The following is a 16165-nucleotide window of genomic DNA, read 5'->3' as shown; positions in this document are numbered from 1 at the left end:
CAAATTCATAACCCTGAGATCAAGAGTCACATCCTACTGACTGAGCCAGTCGGGCACCCCCAATAAGTACTCATACTATTGGCCATTTTATAGGTGAAGAAACTAAGGTTAGAAAAGATAAGTAACTTGTCCAAGGTCACACGGAAAATGGCATCTATGGTCTGAGTCCAGCATGGCTTCCTCCAGAGCCCTCACTTTGATCAGAGTCCCAGTTTCACCGTTTATAAAATGGGTACAGTTCTACCTACTCGGTAGGTTGTTATGTAAAAACAAAATGGGACGATGTCCATAAAGCGTTTAGTGCAGTGCCTGCCATGTGATAAGTGCTCAACAAATGGTTACCTTTTTAAAAAAATTCTGCCCCCAGTCTGGTGGCACTGGTGTGCTCATCTGCACAAACCAAGGGTCAGTGTCACACAGGGGTTAGAAGCATAGACTGGGGGGCCAGACTGCCTGCTGGGTCCAAGTCCTGGCTCTTCAACTTACTAGCTGTGTGACTTTGGGCAAATTGCTTTGTGCCTAAGCTGCTTCATCCGCAAAATGGGCATAAGAATGCCTATCTTGGGGGCGCCTGGTTGGCTCGGTTGGTTAAGTGTCTGACTTCGGCTCAGGTCATGATCTTGGGGTCCTGGGATTGAGCCCCATGTCAGGCTCCTGACTTAAAGCTCAGGTCATGATCTCAGGGTCCTGGGATGGAGCCCCAAATCAGGCTCCCTGCTCAGCAGGGAGTCTGCTTCTCCCTCTTCCTCTGCCCCGCCCCCCCCACCCCCCGCCGGCTCATGCCCTCTCTCTCTCTCCCCGCCCCCCCACTCTGCAGTCTCTCTCTCAAATAAATAAATAAAATCTTTAAAAAAAGAATGCCTATCTTGTACAGTATGAAGTTAGAATTAAATGAGGTTGCAATATATAAGTAATAGCATAATACCTGATAAGTAGCACTATCTAATAGAAATATAATTAGAACTACATATAATCTTAAATTTTCTGCTAGCCACATTTTTTTAAAGAAGATAAAAAGAAACAGGTGAAATTAATGCTAATGTATTCAACCCAATATTATTACTTCAGTATGTAATCAATATAAAAAATGAGATGTTTTACCCTCTTTTTCATACTAGCTCCCTGAGATCTAGTAGATAGTTCGAACTTACACCTCAGTCAGACTAGACACATTTCAATGTTCAGAGAGCCACATGTGGCTGTGAAATAGTAGCTGCTGTATTGGACAGCACAGCTCTATAGTATTAGTTATTCTTTGCAAGAATCGTACATTTCATCCTTATTTTGAGAGCAAGATGGGGTAGGGAGGAGGCAGGTATTTCTCAGCTTCCCGTTCAGTGTATATATAAGCCTCTCTGCCGAGGCCCCTGGAATATGTGCATTGATTTTTTTTTAATAGCTTATAACACTAACAGTACATTTTATATTTATTGGAATGCATTCTAGAGAAGCTTTTGAAATAAAATAGACCTAGTGGAGTTTATTTGATTTCCAAATATGTATGAATTAATTCGTTTCTTCTCTAGCTGGAACATTTCTATACCAGGTATTGAAAATTTTCTGAACACAAGTGTGTTCGTAGTTTAAATTTCTGTTGTCTTCAGCAACTTCAGCCTTTTTTTTCCTTAAGCTGAAGCTCTGTGTCCAGACTTGTCTTTTTTCCTGAAAATGCACCATGTTTTAGATAAAAGTCTTGATTTGCCATACAAACCACAGGGTTGGTTTTTTTTTTTTTTTTTTTTTCAAGTGGGATCTAGTACAGGAGTAGGAAAAGGAACTTTCTTTCCTGCTATGGCTGGAGTGTTGTTGGGGTGAACGCGATGGGAAAGCTACACCAACCAAGGCAGCAAACAGGCTCCTACCAAGGCCAGCGAGGACAATTTCAGTGCAGACGTGGGGCAGATCTGTAAATCCTGTTTTGTAGGTTAATGATGCTACCTATGAGATTCCAGACTTTTCACCAACCATTAAAGGTGTTCTTTGGGAAAACTGGCCGATGGATAAAGGCGTATTTCTTGCTTACGATGATGATAAGGTGTACACTTACGTCTTTCACAAGGACACGATACAAGGTACTTAATGACTTTTTTGTTGGTAAATAAATTTCTATGACAATGAAATTAAAGCATTCCTTTCTGATTTATGTGCTGAGGATCCACTTTTAGCATTAAGATGTCTGTTTTCCAATCTAGGATCCAAGGTCATCTTGGCTGGAGGCACCAAAGTCCCCTTCTCTCATAGACCTTTGCTGTTGTATAATGGGGAGCTAACCTGCCAGACACAGAGTGGAAAAATAAACAATATCTACCTGAGCACCCACAAGTTCCTGGACGGTTTAAAAGATGTGGGGCCTAACGAGCTGCAGCAAATGCTGACACAGACTTTAATGCTCAAAAGGTAGGACTCCAAACACTTCTCAGGAGTTCTCATTTGCTTTTGTGATTTTAAAGGTCATATCCTATGGAAGTAGATGGAGATGATAGTATTGGCCTTGTTTGCAGGATTATTGTGAGGCTCAGACAAGATCACGGGGATGAGAATGTGTGTAAATTCTAAAGGAAGTACTGTTGTCCTAAGCCCTTCAGAACAGAGAGGTTTCTCCTCACCCAAATAGCACACTTACTGTGAAATTCTAATAAGCCTAATTTTCAACAGTATCCTAATGTCAACATGAGAAGTTTGGCTTTGCCTTGCTTGGGATTTCCTTTTTCTGCTTTTTCTTCTTACCTGTTACGGCCGCTGTGAGTCTTCCTTTGTGGCTCTGACCATGTCTTAAATGTTGCTGTTCCTTAGGGTCCCATGAGCCCCCTCTTCTCTTCTCTAATTATTCTTCCTAAATGAATCTCCTCTACTTACTTGGCTTCAGTAGCATTCACAAGAGGCTGACTCCAAAACGTGTATCTTCCACTTAAAGCTGTATTTGCCACTGCCTACCAGTTGTGTTTGAGAGTCCATGAGCTCCTTACACTTGCTCTCTTTAAAACAACTCATCTTCCCCAGTCCCCTCTTTTCCCCCAGTACTAATCCCACGTACACATGTCCCAACACACCCACACACCAGACCCTCTTCTCCCTGCACCCTCCTCTCGCCCCATACTCTCCCACTAACTCAGGCCCTCACTCAGAATAACGTATAAGGTAACCACTCCCCGACTGCTCTCTCTGCTGATAGCCTCATGACAAACTCATCTATTTGCCACACTTGAAAATACCAGTCTGATCCTCTCACTCTCTGCTGGAGATCTTTCCCCTTGGCTTGAGGAAAAAATCCCTCCTCCTCGGGGACCTCAGTATGACGTACTGGCCACTTGCTTTAATACCAGCCTCAACTATCCCTTCCTCCACTCCCTCTCTGTTCTGCTGGCTGCTTGAACGGGATACTTTTCATGGTTCTTTGCCTTGACACATACAGCTTTCTCTTCCCAGAATGCCCTTCCTCTATGTCTGTCTGTAGTAACTCTGCATTCTTCACACTCAACTGAGCCGTCTCCTGCTCCGGGATGCCTCCGCTGCAGCCCCCTAGCCCTGGCAGCCTGGGTTAGAGGCCTTCCTGGTGGGCTGCTTGCCTCGGGGCCATAGACACAGTGGTTTAGAGCACTTTCCTCCTACTGCTGCGTGATGGTCTTGGGAGGTCTCTAAGCTTCACGTTTCCTCATCTGTAAGGGAGAAATGACAATATTCCTTAGTGGGTAGGGTTGTTAGGGTAATCCAGTGAGAGAATTTATGCAAAGCGTTTGGCACAGATTCGCGTATTGGAAGCGCACAGTTACCTCTATCACGCTGTGTCAGGATCATCCATTGACTTACTGTCTCTTCCACCTTCCCCAGTCTTGGAACCTCTCTGTTCCAAAGGGCTTAGGACAACAGTACTCCCCCCGCCTGAAGGACAATGACTGTGTGTTTGATCTTTGTATCTTGGTTCCAAGCACAGTTTCTGGCACAAAATAGGAGCTCAGTAAATGCGCGTTGGGTGGGAAAATGCGTAGGTGACTAGATGGATAGATGTAATACATGCATTGATGTAGCATGAAAGTTTAATTCGCATTTATGGTCATGTTTTAAACCAGAGGTCAGCAACCTTTTTCTGTTATGGACCAAATGGTGAGCATATCAGGCTTTAAAAGCCATGGGATCGCTCTCATATCTACCCAAGTCGGCCATTGTAACACAAGAGTGGCCAAGACAATCTCTAAAAAAATGGGCTGAGTGGCCTTGTTCCAGTCAGACTTGGGTCACGGAAGCAGACAGCTGACTGGATTTGGCTTGTCAGCCATAGTTTGCTGGCCCCTGTTTTAAATTTCCAAATCTATAGGAGTAGAGTAGTGTTATTAGATTTATGTGAGAACAGAAATAATTTTCACCTATGTGTGAAGTAAACCCAAAAATAAACAAACAAAAAGAGTTAGTTGTTAATGAGGGAGGGTGGTTACACAGATTAGATTCAGATTAGTAAAAGAAATTCAAGAAAAAATATTTTTTAAAGATTTTATTTATTTGAGAGAGAGAGAGAACACAAGCAGGGGGCAGAGGGAGAAGCAGGCTCCCCAGGGAGCAGGGAGGCCAATGCGGGACTTGATCCCAGAACCCTGGGATCATGACCCGAGCCGAAGGCAGAAGCTTAACCTAGACTGAGCCACCCAGGCAAGAAAAAACATTTATCTGTACAATAAAGGAAGAAAAGTTTATGTAGTTTTTCATAACTTGGAAATGATGATTACGGATGAAGAAATGTTTTGCAAAAATTAAGACCTAACATTAAATTATATATAACCTGAAAATTGCAAACTAGGGGGCAAGTAGAGCTCCCTGATTAAACTGATATATTCAAATGCTAGGTTTTCTGATGCTTGGGAAATGTGCAAGCTTCTGGACAATCACGCTGCCTGGAATGAGCTGGCCAGAGCTTGTCTCCATCACATGGAAGTGGAGTTTGCAATCCGTGTCTATCGGACCATTGGAAATGTTGGCATGGTGATGTCCTTGGAACAGATAAAGGTAGACAGCAGCTCATGAGACTTACTACATTAGGATTTAAATGGTATTTATTCAATCATTTTACGTTTCTGCGGTTAATCTTACCTAACTCAGCAAGTTAATTGATAGAACCTCACCACTTCCTACTAAGGAAAGGCTTTAAAAAAAAAAAAAATGAAACCCTTGTATTTCTTCTCATAAAAACTGCTCTTATTTATAGGGAATAGAAGACTACAATCTTCTGGCAGGACATCTTGCCATGTTTACTAGTGATTTCAACCTGGCTCAGGACCTGTACCTTGCATCCAGCTGTCCTATTGCTGCCCTGGAGGTATGGCAGCAGATAGGGATGGGAAAATCCCCTTTGCATAGTTAACATTTCTCAGCACCGGAAACCATGTGCCTTCCACCTCCTGGAATCTAGACATTTCAGCTTTAAGACCCCTGAGTATTCATTAACTTCAGAAATACTTTCATTCTGTGTTCTGCGGAACCATAAGAGGCATGTTATTGTAATGTTACCAAATAATTTCAAGTCTCACTGTGTCCGAAGAGAACAGATTATGTAATTTACAAAAATGCACACACATGGAAACAGCCACGGTTTATATCGAGAGCCCACATGTGCTGGGCACTTTTCTAAGCACTTGACATATTTTAACTCATTTAACCCTCACAACAATCCCAGGAGATAGTTATTTTCTCTATTGCCAAATGGGGAAACTGAGGTTACATGTATCTTTTACTTGGTGTATGAGATTCTATTCTGTGTTAAGAGGTGGACCGAGGACCTTGGTTTCCCAGAGGTGAGCATTGCAAGGGAAGGACTAGAACAGGGAGAAGGACCTAGCTCAATGCAAGGGCAAAGTGGCTATATAGAGTAGCAATTAAGAACAGGAACTTTAGCGTTTGACATGTGTGGGTTCAGATCCCAGCTCTGTGTCACCCTGGACAAGTTATTTTAATTTTTCTGTGTCCTGGGTCCCATTTCTTTAAAGTAGGGGTAACAATATCTGGCCTACAGGGTTCTTGTAAAGATTTAAAAATGAGGCTAGATCTTTTGCGACAGTGCCTGATCAACAGTAAAGATGCTGGGGCGCCTGGGTGGCTCAGTCGGTTAAGCAGCTGCCTTTGACTCAGGTCATGATCCTGGGGTCCTGGGAGTTCCTGAGTCTGCTTCTCCCTCTGCCTGCCACTCCCCCTGCTTGTGCTCTCTCTGACAAATAAGTAAATAAAATATTTTTTAAAAATAGTAAAGATGCAAAGTGGTAGTTATTGTCATTAACGTTATCCTACCTCAAATCAGCATTTCCACAACTACGTAGAGGAGGTGTTTTGAAAACATACTTGCTATTAGTTTTACAACCTCATTTTTTCACATTGCCCTATAGCAAATTTTCATTTTTAAATTTTAAGTGAACTGAATTAATTTTAACAAAAAAATTTAATTTTATATTATTTGCAATAATTGAGGACACCCTGAGAAATTTTCAGAATTTGAACTGGTACACATTGAAGTAGGACTATGGCTGCAATATGAAGGCAAAAATGTCACCTTAATTCTTCTGCATTTAGTTGTGAACACTTGCCGTGTGCTACCAGATTTGTAAAGGATTTGAGGTGATGACTTACCAGTGGAGAGGGGTGATTGCACCTGTCGTTCCTTTAACCTCAGTTTGAAGGCTGAGGAGTTAGCTAGGTAAAGAGGTCAGAGGCACAGCCCTACCACTCAGCTCTGCCAGGTACCAGCAGTATAACTTTGTATATAAAACTAGCCTCTCTTTGCCTCAGTTTCTGGATCTCTAAAATGGGTACAGGAAAAGTTCCTTGCAAAAGGCCCAATTAGGAAAAGTAAACAAGCTAATGCCCTTGAATAGTACCTGGCAAAGAAGAGCAGTTGAAAAGTGTTAGCTGTTATTAATTCTTTACAAAGTGTGAATAAAGTGAGGAATGAACTCTAAAAGATTATTTAGTGATTAGTTTATGTTTGGAATTGTGTGCCAGATGAAGATAAAAGACCACAGGAGCCAGGAAGAAAGACACAGTCACATTTTATATTTATGTTTGCTATTATTCATGTTGTGATATAGCTTCAGATTTTCTCAGGAAATAAAATCAGTTCCTTTTTTTTTTTTTAAAGATTTTATTTATTTGTTTGTCAGAGAGAGAGCACAAGCAGGGGGAGTGGCTGGCAGAGGGAGAAGCGGGCTCCCCACTGAGCAGGGAGCCTGATGTGGGACTTGATCCCAGGACCCCAAAGGCAGACGCTTAATTGACTGAGCCACCCAGGTGTTACACATCAATTCCTATAGTAAAGTATTTCTCATTTTTTTTATTATCTCCCCTCTAATAAGAAAAATTAATCTTAATTGATTGGATTGATTTTTAATTCAATTTAATTTTTTCCTATTGGTAAAAATGAAATACTAAAGAATAATATTTTGTTAGGTAGGATTGAGTTTTGGAGGACCATAAACCATTTTAATAATAAGGTGTTTTTGCTCTCCAAGAACTAATTTTACCCTTGTGGGAGCTCTGTCACTCCCACTGAGAATGTATGCTCGAGTAATATACTATCTTTGCCAAGGTCAAGTTCCACTTTTTAAACAAAAAGCTTTTCTGATCACTTCCAGTAAAACTAGCACTGTATGGTGACTACGCAGAGTAATTTGTTCACTTGGAATTAAGGTCTCCCTCTCTCTCTTCCCGGCAGATGAGAAGGGACTTACAGCACTGGGACAGTGCCCTGCAACTGGCAAAGCGGCTGGCCCCAGACCAGATGCCGTTTATATCCAAAGAATATGCCATTCAGCTTGAATTCACGTAAGTCCTTCTCTTTATGTTTTTCAGTCAGTCGCTAACTGCTGAATATCTTCAATTCCAAACTGCCATTAATGAGAAGGCCCTCCATTGATTGAATAATTGTTTGTTAGGGGTAAAAGCTATATTATTTGTACTTGCAAAAAAAATGTCTTTTCTCACTAGTGAAGGCTTGTCCAGGCCTTTATCCACTTTGATTTTCAGCATCAAAACTGAAGTCTGGGTGTAAGCCTTTCCTACACTCAGAGTCTGTCTAGATACTATTTTGAATCACACTTGGCCAACAACAGTTACACCTAACATTGGGGTGACGGACTGCTTTTCACAGCCTGTGTTCATGATCTTGACCTTTTTGAACACTTTGAGGATTTGCAGTGTAATTTCAAGTCATATTGAAAAAAAACACAGAATTTGGTCTACATCTTCTGTTTGCTTAAAATTACGGTTTTTCTCTCTTTAAATTCAGTTGCATATGGATAAAAATTAGGGCTGAAAGTCAAGCCAGAAGCTTTTCACAGGTGGTTATTCAGCGCTTGAGTAATAATCCTTCATGCTGCATGAATAGGCTTCACAAATCTCTCCTACCTTGGGAAACAATCTATTATTACAAGAGCTTTGGAGTTTTCTGGTGCTCTTCATTGCTCGACAGTCTTAATTGTGATTAGTCTTAATCGACAGACTGTAGATTTATATTTCATTGCAGGATAAAAGTGTGATTTTAGAAGCATTCAAGATCCAGTTTTAAGCTCACAGGCAGCCATAGTTAGTGCTACCAATTCAAGTGAATAATTTACTTGCAAATCAAGTTCACACAGGTACGTACAATAACAACTGTATCACAACGGGACAGTTTCTTTTGACATTTATTATACATTCCAATTTCAAAAATAGTGAAATGTGGAAAAGTATTGGTCTTTGAACAAAGAAAATATGGTTCTAATGGTTTTTTAAAAATATTTTTATATAGTTCTACTTTATTTTCAGCAGACTGGATTTATTGAGAGTACTGACACCCAAACTATAGCTGTAGAAATCATTCTGTCAAAGAGCAGTCTTTCATTTCTAACCATGCTACCTTATTTGAAACTTTATGTTTTGCAAATAAAAACTTTTTAGAGATTTTATTTCTTTTGTAGTCAACCTCAATTTAATTTTGTCATATATTGGCCCCTTAAAAAGTAACTCCGTAGGGATACCTGGCTGGCTTAGTTCGTAGACCATGTGACTCTTGATCGCAGGGTTGTGAGTTCAAGTCCCATGTTGGGTGTAGAGATTATTTAAAAATAAAATCTTATTCAAAAAAAAAAAAGGTAACTTCGTATACTAAGAAGGGAAAATTCAGTCTTAGTGCATAATCTAAAGGCCAAGGCCTCCCAGTGCCTTGGCCCTCCATCTCTATCCTGAGAGTAGTGACAGGGTCTTAGAGCACAAAACCTCTGTGCTGAAGGGAAAAGGGTCATTATATTGGGAGATGACCCACCATATCCTCTCAGAACACAGACAACCTAGTAAACCCTTGGACCATGCCAAAGACGTTTATTTTCTCTTTTTTGGAGGAAATCGAAGCTTTTGTAGCAAACTCAAACTTTGTCTTATTATAGTTGGATGAGCTGAGGCCAGTTGAAAGCCAATGCTTTGTTGTTGATATTTTTTTAACTTCCGACACTTTCTAGCCACCAATTCCCAAAACTTTCACTGGTATTTGGACTCTGATCTAGACACATACCCCAGTCCCCAACAATCAAGAGTTTCCTTTGTAATCATAGTAACTAAGTAGGTGGATCTCATCATCATCAAATATCCCAGTAGCCACCTGCTCTGACTTTGACCCCTAAGGCCCCAGGCCTCTGCTCAATTCCACGTCTGTTTCATATGCATCCAAGACCTTGATTAGGTCAAAGCAGTCTGTCACCTGTGGGGAGGATTTAGTTCTCTAGTCTGAGAGTAGACTAATCAGCTAGATCCATATGAGAGTTCCAAAATAAGATAATAATAAAGTGAGTAATCTAAAATAACATAAAAATAAAGTGCTCAGAAATTTTAACTTAGCCTCTCCTAATTGGGCTTGCCCAAGGAAAACCTCAGGCTCCTGATGGAGGAACTGTTATCCCTGTTGTCAAGAAACATCCCTAGCTGTGTTGACATAATTGGGTCCAAATATTAGAAATTTCCACTTAGAGACATTGCTGACCACAAAGCCTGGGCTGTCCAAAACAAAGTTCTTAAACAGCAGAATGGCTTCTCTTCCAAAAAATTCCTTGTACACCAACAGGTGGGGAAACTGAGTGAGGCTTAGTGAGGTTGGATAACTTGCCTCAACTGGTAAGGTGGAGCTCAGGTAGGTCTCAGATAATGCCATTTTCAGAGAAGATGGATCTCCAAATGGGTCTTAGCCACAAATCACAGGATTCATTCTGTCCCAGATAATCAAAACAAGATAATAAATAGGTCTTCTGGATATGAAGATCCATGTTAACATCAGTTATGGGAGTATTATTATTATTTATATTATGTATAATACTTTTTATCTCAGTAAGAATCAGGGCCGCCAGTACTGTAATCCTAAGTGTTCCTTTATGTCTACGCTGATCCTTTCAATACATATTCTACTTATAAATATTGGGCCTTTGGAAAATACATTGATTTTTATGGTCACATGATTCATTCATGTGACCATATAGTGCCCTAAAAGACATCATCAAAAGTGGCTTATTCAGAAGACACGAACAGACATTTCTCCAAAGAAGACATACAGATGGCCAACAGACACATGAAAAGGCACTCAGCATCACTCATCATCAGGGAAATGCAAATCAAAACCACAAACAGATATCACCTCACACCTGTCAGAATGGCTAAAATCAAAAACACAAGAAACAAGTGTTGGTGAGGATGTGGAGAAAAAGGAACGCTTGTGCATTGTTGGTGGGAATGTAAGCTGGTGCAGCCACTGTGAAAGGTAGTGTGGAGGTTCCTCAAGAAGTTAAAAATAGAATTATTATATGATCCAGTAATCCCACTACTGGGTATTTACTCCAAAAAACCAAAAATACTAATTCAAAAAGATGTATGCAATCCTACATTTACTGCAGCTTTATTTACAAGAGCCAAGATATGGAAGCAACCTAAGTGTCCACTGATAGATGAATGGACAAAGAAGATGTGATACACACACACACACACACACACAATGGGATAGTACTTGGCCATAAAAAAGAGTGCAGTCTTGCCATTTGCAGTAACACGGGTGGATCTAGAGAGTATAATGCTAAGTGAAATTAAGTCAGTCGGAGAAAAACAAATACTATGTGATTTTACTCATATGTGGAATTTAAGAAACAAATGAAGAAAAAAGACAAAAAACCATACTCTTAAAAATAGAGAACAAACTGGTGGTTGCCAGAGGGGAGTTGGGGGGGGGTGAAATAGGTGAAGGGGATTAACAGTAACTTATCATTATGAGCACAGAGGAGTGTATAGAATAGTTGAATCATTGTACATCTGAAACTAATATAACCTTGAATTTAAAAAATAATTTTTTAAACACAAAGGATTCCCCCCAAAAGTGGCCCATCACATTTAATGTAGCTCCCAAAAATGCCTAATATACTACAAAGTAAGTACCCTACAGTCTAGCATAATCCAGCTTTATAATTACTATTTTTTGAGAGAGACAGAGTGCGTGCTCACTCAGTCAGTGAGGAGGCGGGGAGCAGAAGGAGAGGGAGAGAGAGAATCTTAAGCAGGCTCCATGCTCAGCTCGGATGAGCTCACAACCTAAGAGATCATGACCTGAGCCAAAATGAAGAGTCAGATGCTCAACTGACTGAGCCACCCAGGCGCCCCTATAATTATTTTTAAAGTAGCAAATAATAATGAACTGCATTTGAAAAAAACCTGCATGTTGTGTATCACACCTTTTGTGAGCTCAAGCAACTCAGTGTCAAAGATTATCTTTTAAATCTTGTATATGTAAATAAGATACATATTTATGTATTAAAATTCACTCTGATTTTTCTTTCAGGGGTGATTATGTAAATGCTTTGGCTCATTATGAGAAAGGAATAACTGGTGATCATAAGGTAACCTTGAATAAAGATATGTGTAATTATCTTTACGTTTGTTAGTTTCATTTAAAAAGCCATGGTCAGAATTGCATTTTATTTATTCAATATCTGGTAGGTGAGCTCTTTTTCAGTTTATTAACAACTTTGCAAGGATATAGTTAAATCATTTAAAAACACTTAAAAATTAAAGATGAAAATATTTTTTATCAGTCTGAAAAAGATATCTTTTCCTTTATATGCCAACTATGAGCTGCTTATTAGTGTCGGGAGTAAAATTTTTATCCCTTCCCACTTACAGGCTATGATTTTCATGAGGCTTTTCCTTTCACTCTCATAAATAAAAGTTTCAATAAGCCCGTATAGTAACTCGCAGGCCATAAAAGTCCATTCTCCTGCTTCCTCTGTCACATGACGATCCTGGAGAGCATGTACTTTACCCACTATTCAAGCCGTTCTCCCATCCCAGAATTTTAGCTCAAGAAACCAAATTTTGCAATGAAAGTTGATGTTTTTACGTGCTGTCTTGTAAAGATTGAAAATCTTATATCTAGAATTTTATTACAGAAATAATACAATTTCACTATAGTCCATTTAAAAAATCACAACAGTGTAACACGAAACGTGAGAGTCCTACCATTCTCTCCTCTATCACACAACTCAGTGGTAACCACTGTTCATAGTTTTATATATTTCCACACAGAATCTTTTGTAAGCATACAAATATGTATGAAATGTGGGCTCTTACTAAATATGAAATCATTCATTTCCATTCATTTAGCAAAGATCAATTGAAATCCATTCTATGAAAATTAGCATTCTGCTTTCTTCATGGTTTTTCAAGTCAATACATACAAATCGATTTTAATCTTTTAAGAGTTTCTAATATTCTGTTGTTTAGATGTAGCACAGTTTTTTCATCCACTCCCTTATTGAATTATAATTGTTTTTGCTTTTTTTACTATCAAAATACTGCAATGAATATTCCACCTAGTATACATGTATCTTTAACTACCTAAGATAGTATATATTAGTATAAGGTATATATTATATATATATATATACACACAGATATATATAAGATAGTATAAGGATGTATTCTTATAGATGGGATTTCTAGGTCATAAAATGTATGCTTTTAATTTTTTATAATGTCAAGTTGCTCTCCAAAAGAATTTATAGCAACTCATACAGCTATAGACCATATATGAAAGTGTCCATTTCCCCCCACATTTCCAACAACATCAAATGTTAACATTTTATCTCCTCTACCAATTTCATAAGCCAAAAAAAAAAAAGGTATTTTGTGTGTATTTGATTATTAGTGAAGCTGAGCATGTTTTATTTATTGGTCAGTTATATGTTTTTTTATGAATTCCCTGATCATATCCTTTGCTCGGGTTTTTGATATTTTCTTCGGCTACATATATTTTAGGTGTTTTTTTTTTCTTTTTTTTAAAGATTTTATTTATTTATTTGACAGAGAGAGACACAGCAAGAGAGGGAACACAAGCAGGGGGAGTGGGAGAGGGAGAAGCAGGCTTCCCGCTGAGCAGGGAGTCTGATGTGGGGTTCGATCCCAGGACCCTGGGATCATGACCTGAGCTAAAGGCAGGCACTTAACAACTGAGCCACCCAGGTGCCCCTAGGTGTTTTTTTTTAAATCTGTGTTATCGAATACGCTAACCACTAGCCACACATAGCTATTTAAATTATTGAAAATTAAATAAAATTTAAAATTCAGTTTCTCTGTCACACTGGCCATATTTCAACTGCTCAAGAGCCACTTGTGACTATTAGCTACCATGTTGGACCAGGCAGATATAGAACATTTCCATCATCACAGAATGTTCCATTAGACATGCTGTCACATAAAATGCAATCTGACATTCTATTTCACTAGTACGGATTAGTTACTTGAAAAGTTCTTTAGTTATCTTTAATGAATTAAACAATTTTACATAAAGTTTTTAATGTTTAATCATGTCTAGTGGAGAAATCTTCAATTTGGTAAATGTTTTTTTTTCCTTAATTTTGTTCATAATATTTATGCTGTGTATCAAGTATATTACTTCTCACATAAAATTTTATACCAAGAAGAAATACAAAGATATACAAGGCATTATAACAGGGGGTGGTAAAAATGTGTTCTTAAGCATAAAAGATATAGACTTCTTTTTTTTTTTTTTAGATTTTATTTAAATTCAAGTTAGTTAACATATAGTGTATTATTAGTTTCAGGGGAAGAATTTAGTGAATAATCAGTTGCATATAACACCCGGTGTTCATTACATCAAGTGCCTTCCTTAATGCCCATCACCAATTACCCCATCCCCCACCCAATTCCCCTCCTGCAACCCTCAGTTTGTTCCCTATAGTCTCTTATGGTTTACCTCCCTCTCTGCTTTTATCTTATTTTTCAGTTCCTTCCTCTATGTTCACCAGTTTTGTTTCTTAAATTCCACATATGAGTAAAATTATATGGTATTTGAAAAGATCTGGACTTCTAAAGAAAAAATTTAACTTTGTAACAGGTGATTAAAAAAAAAAGAGGACTCAGTGTTATTTCATAATCTTGAGATTTGCCTGAAAGGGTTAATGAAAGTAGTATTTGGGCTTATTTTAGATTTAAATTAATTTTTTGGCTGAAATACATCAGTTTAACTTAAGGTCTGATTTGTTAGTTATTTGCCTTATGGTTCCAGGAACATGATGAAGTATGTCTGGCTGGGGTGGCCCAGATGTCCATAAGAATGGGAGACATACGCCGAGGGGTCAACCAGGCTCTAAAGCATCCCAGCAGGGTCCTTAAAAGAGACTGTGGAGCCATATTGGAGAATATGAAGGTATGCTTTTCTCTGCATAAATATTCATGCGCTCTTACATGTAATAAATTCAGTGTTTTAATAATCTCATATTAATTTAGCAATTTTCAGAAGCAGCCCAACTGTATGAAAAAGGTCTCTATTATGACAAAGCAGCCTCTGTTTACATCCGCTGTAAGAATTGGTAAGAATTTGCTAAAATTTGTTCTGAGCAGGTGTGGAAATGAATGGGTCCTGTGTGGTCTCCCCTCTTGTTTCCTTGCTGTTCCTCCTGCCTGGACATCCTGTTCCCTCTTCTCTTTATCTCCTTCTTCTTCTTCGATGAGTTCATATTCATAGTTCGCTTTCCAAAGAACAGCGCATCCTGTCAGTTTGGTGTGGGGAAATCTCTGATCAGACAACTTACTAGGGAAAAAAGCCCTATTGTTCCCGAAGAGCTAATGAACTGCCTTCATTTTCCCACAAAGAGGGAGGGCAGAGGTGTGGTGTCAGAAGGAAAAGCAGTTATGTCTGCTTTTACCTATAGGAGCCAAGATTTTTTTAAAGATGATGGTAGCTGTGTTTTGAATCCTAAAAACTAACATTTGATTGTAGGGAGCTACTCTGGGAGTGAACATAGTGCTGACATCATTCTCTTAAACCTACATTCTAGGGCAAAAGTTGGTGAGCTTCTGCCTCGTGTTTCTTCCCCAAAGATTCACTTGCAGTATGCCAAAGCGAAAGAAGCAGATGGAAGGTTTGTACAGTTTCTCAAACTCATACAAGTTTAAAGCACTGTGTAAGTTTGATAAATTAACCATCAACCTTTGCAACCTCTATGAAAAGCAGAGGGGAGGAAGAAAACATCTTTTCCCTTCCCCTGGCCTGAAGTGCCAGACTATTCCTTTTCTCCCATATCTTACATACCTCAGGTGATCCTTTGTGTATTCAAATATAGGCTACTGTCTCTTTTTATTTGAGAGTTAAATATTAAAGTTGATATTTCTGATATCATAAGGCATGAAAACAAAGTGATCGTTGTTTTATCAAGAAGGATAACTTACGGATGCAGAGGACAAGAAAAGTGAAGAAATATGAACTCCACACCTCTGACTATACAGTATGAGCCGCAAAACAGCATCAAGATACCACAATGGATAGTTAATATTCTAAATATACAAAGATTCCCTGCATCTTGATATAAGAAACTCAAAGGCAAGGAGTCCCGGAGGAGGAAACACAATTATGAAAATTCTATTTCATACGCACATGAAAAAGCTCTACCTCACTACTAATTAATACTAATTAATAATTATTAATAAATACTAATTAATGATAAATAATAAGCAGCAGTATGTTATTTTAACCTATCATATCATGAAAGATTTTATTTATTTTTTAAAGATTTTATTTATTTGACAGACACAAAGAGGGAACACAAGCAGGGGGAGTGGGAGATGGAGAAGCAGGCTTCCCGCTGAGCAGGGAGCCCAATGTGGGGCT

General features: G+C 38.9%; 1 protein-coding gene across 1 annotated transcript in view; it reads left to right on the top strand.

The window, feature by feature from the left end:
• WDR19 (WD repeat domain 19) overlaps positions 1-16165 on the top strand; it is a 100194-nt gene that overhangs the window by 48881 nt on the left and 35148 nt on the right. The window contains exons 16-24 of the mRNA XM_035005119.1: positions 1925-2072; positions 2193-2397; positions 4836-4995; positions 5195-5305; positions 7688-7797; positions 11819-11876; positions 14564-14704; positions 14785-14867; positions 15336-15419. Coding sequence (XP_034861010.1) covers positions 1925-2072; positions 2193-2397; positions 4836-4995; positions 5195-5305; positions 7688-7797; positions 11819-11876; positions 14564-14704; positions 14785-14867; positions 15336-15419 — 1100 coding nt within the window. The remainder of the gene's footprint in view (positions 1-1924; positions 2073-2192; positions 2398-4835; positions 4996-5194; positions 5306-7687; positions 7798-11818; positions 11877-14563; positions 14705-14784; positions 14868-15335; positions 15420-16165) is intronic.

The sequence above is a fragment of the Mirounga leonina genome, unplaced genomic scaffold (assembly GCF_011800145.1).
Source record: "Mirounga leonina isolate KUSES-001 unplaced genomic scaffold, KU_Mleo_1.0 Mir_129, whole genome shotgun sequence".
Classification (NCBI taxonomy): Eukaryota; Metazoa; Chordata; class Mammalia; order Carnivora; family Phocidae; genus Mirounga; species Mirounga leonina.
The sequence above is the reverse complement of the archived record's forward strand: the minus strand, read 5'-3'. Positions and strand labels throughout refer to the sequence as shown.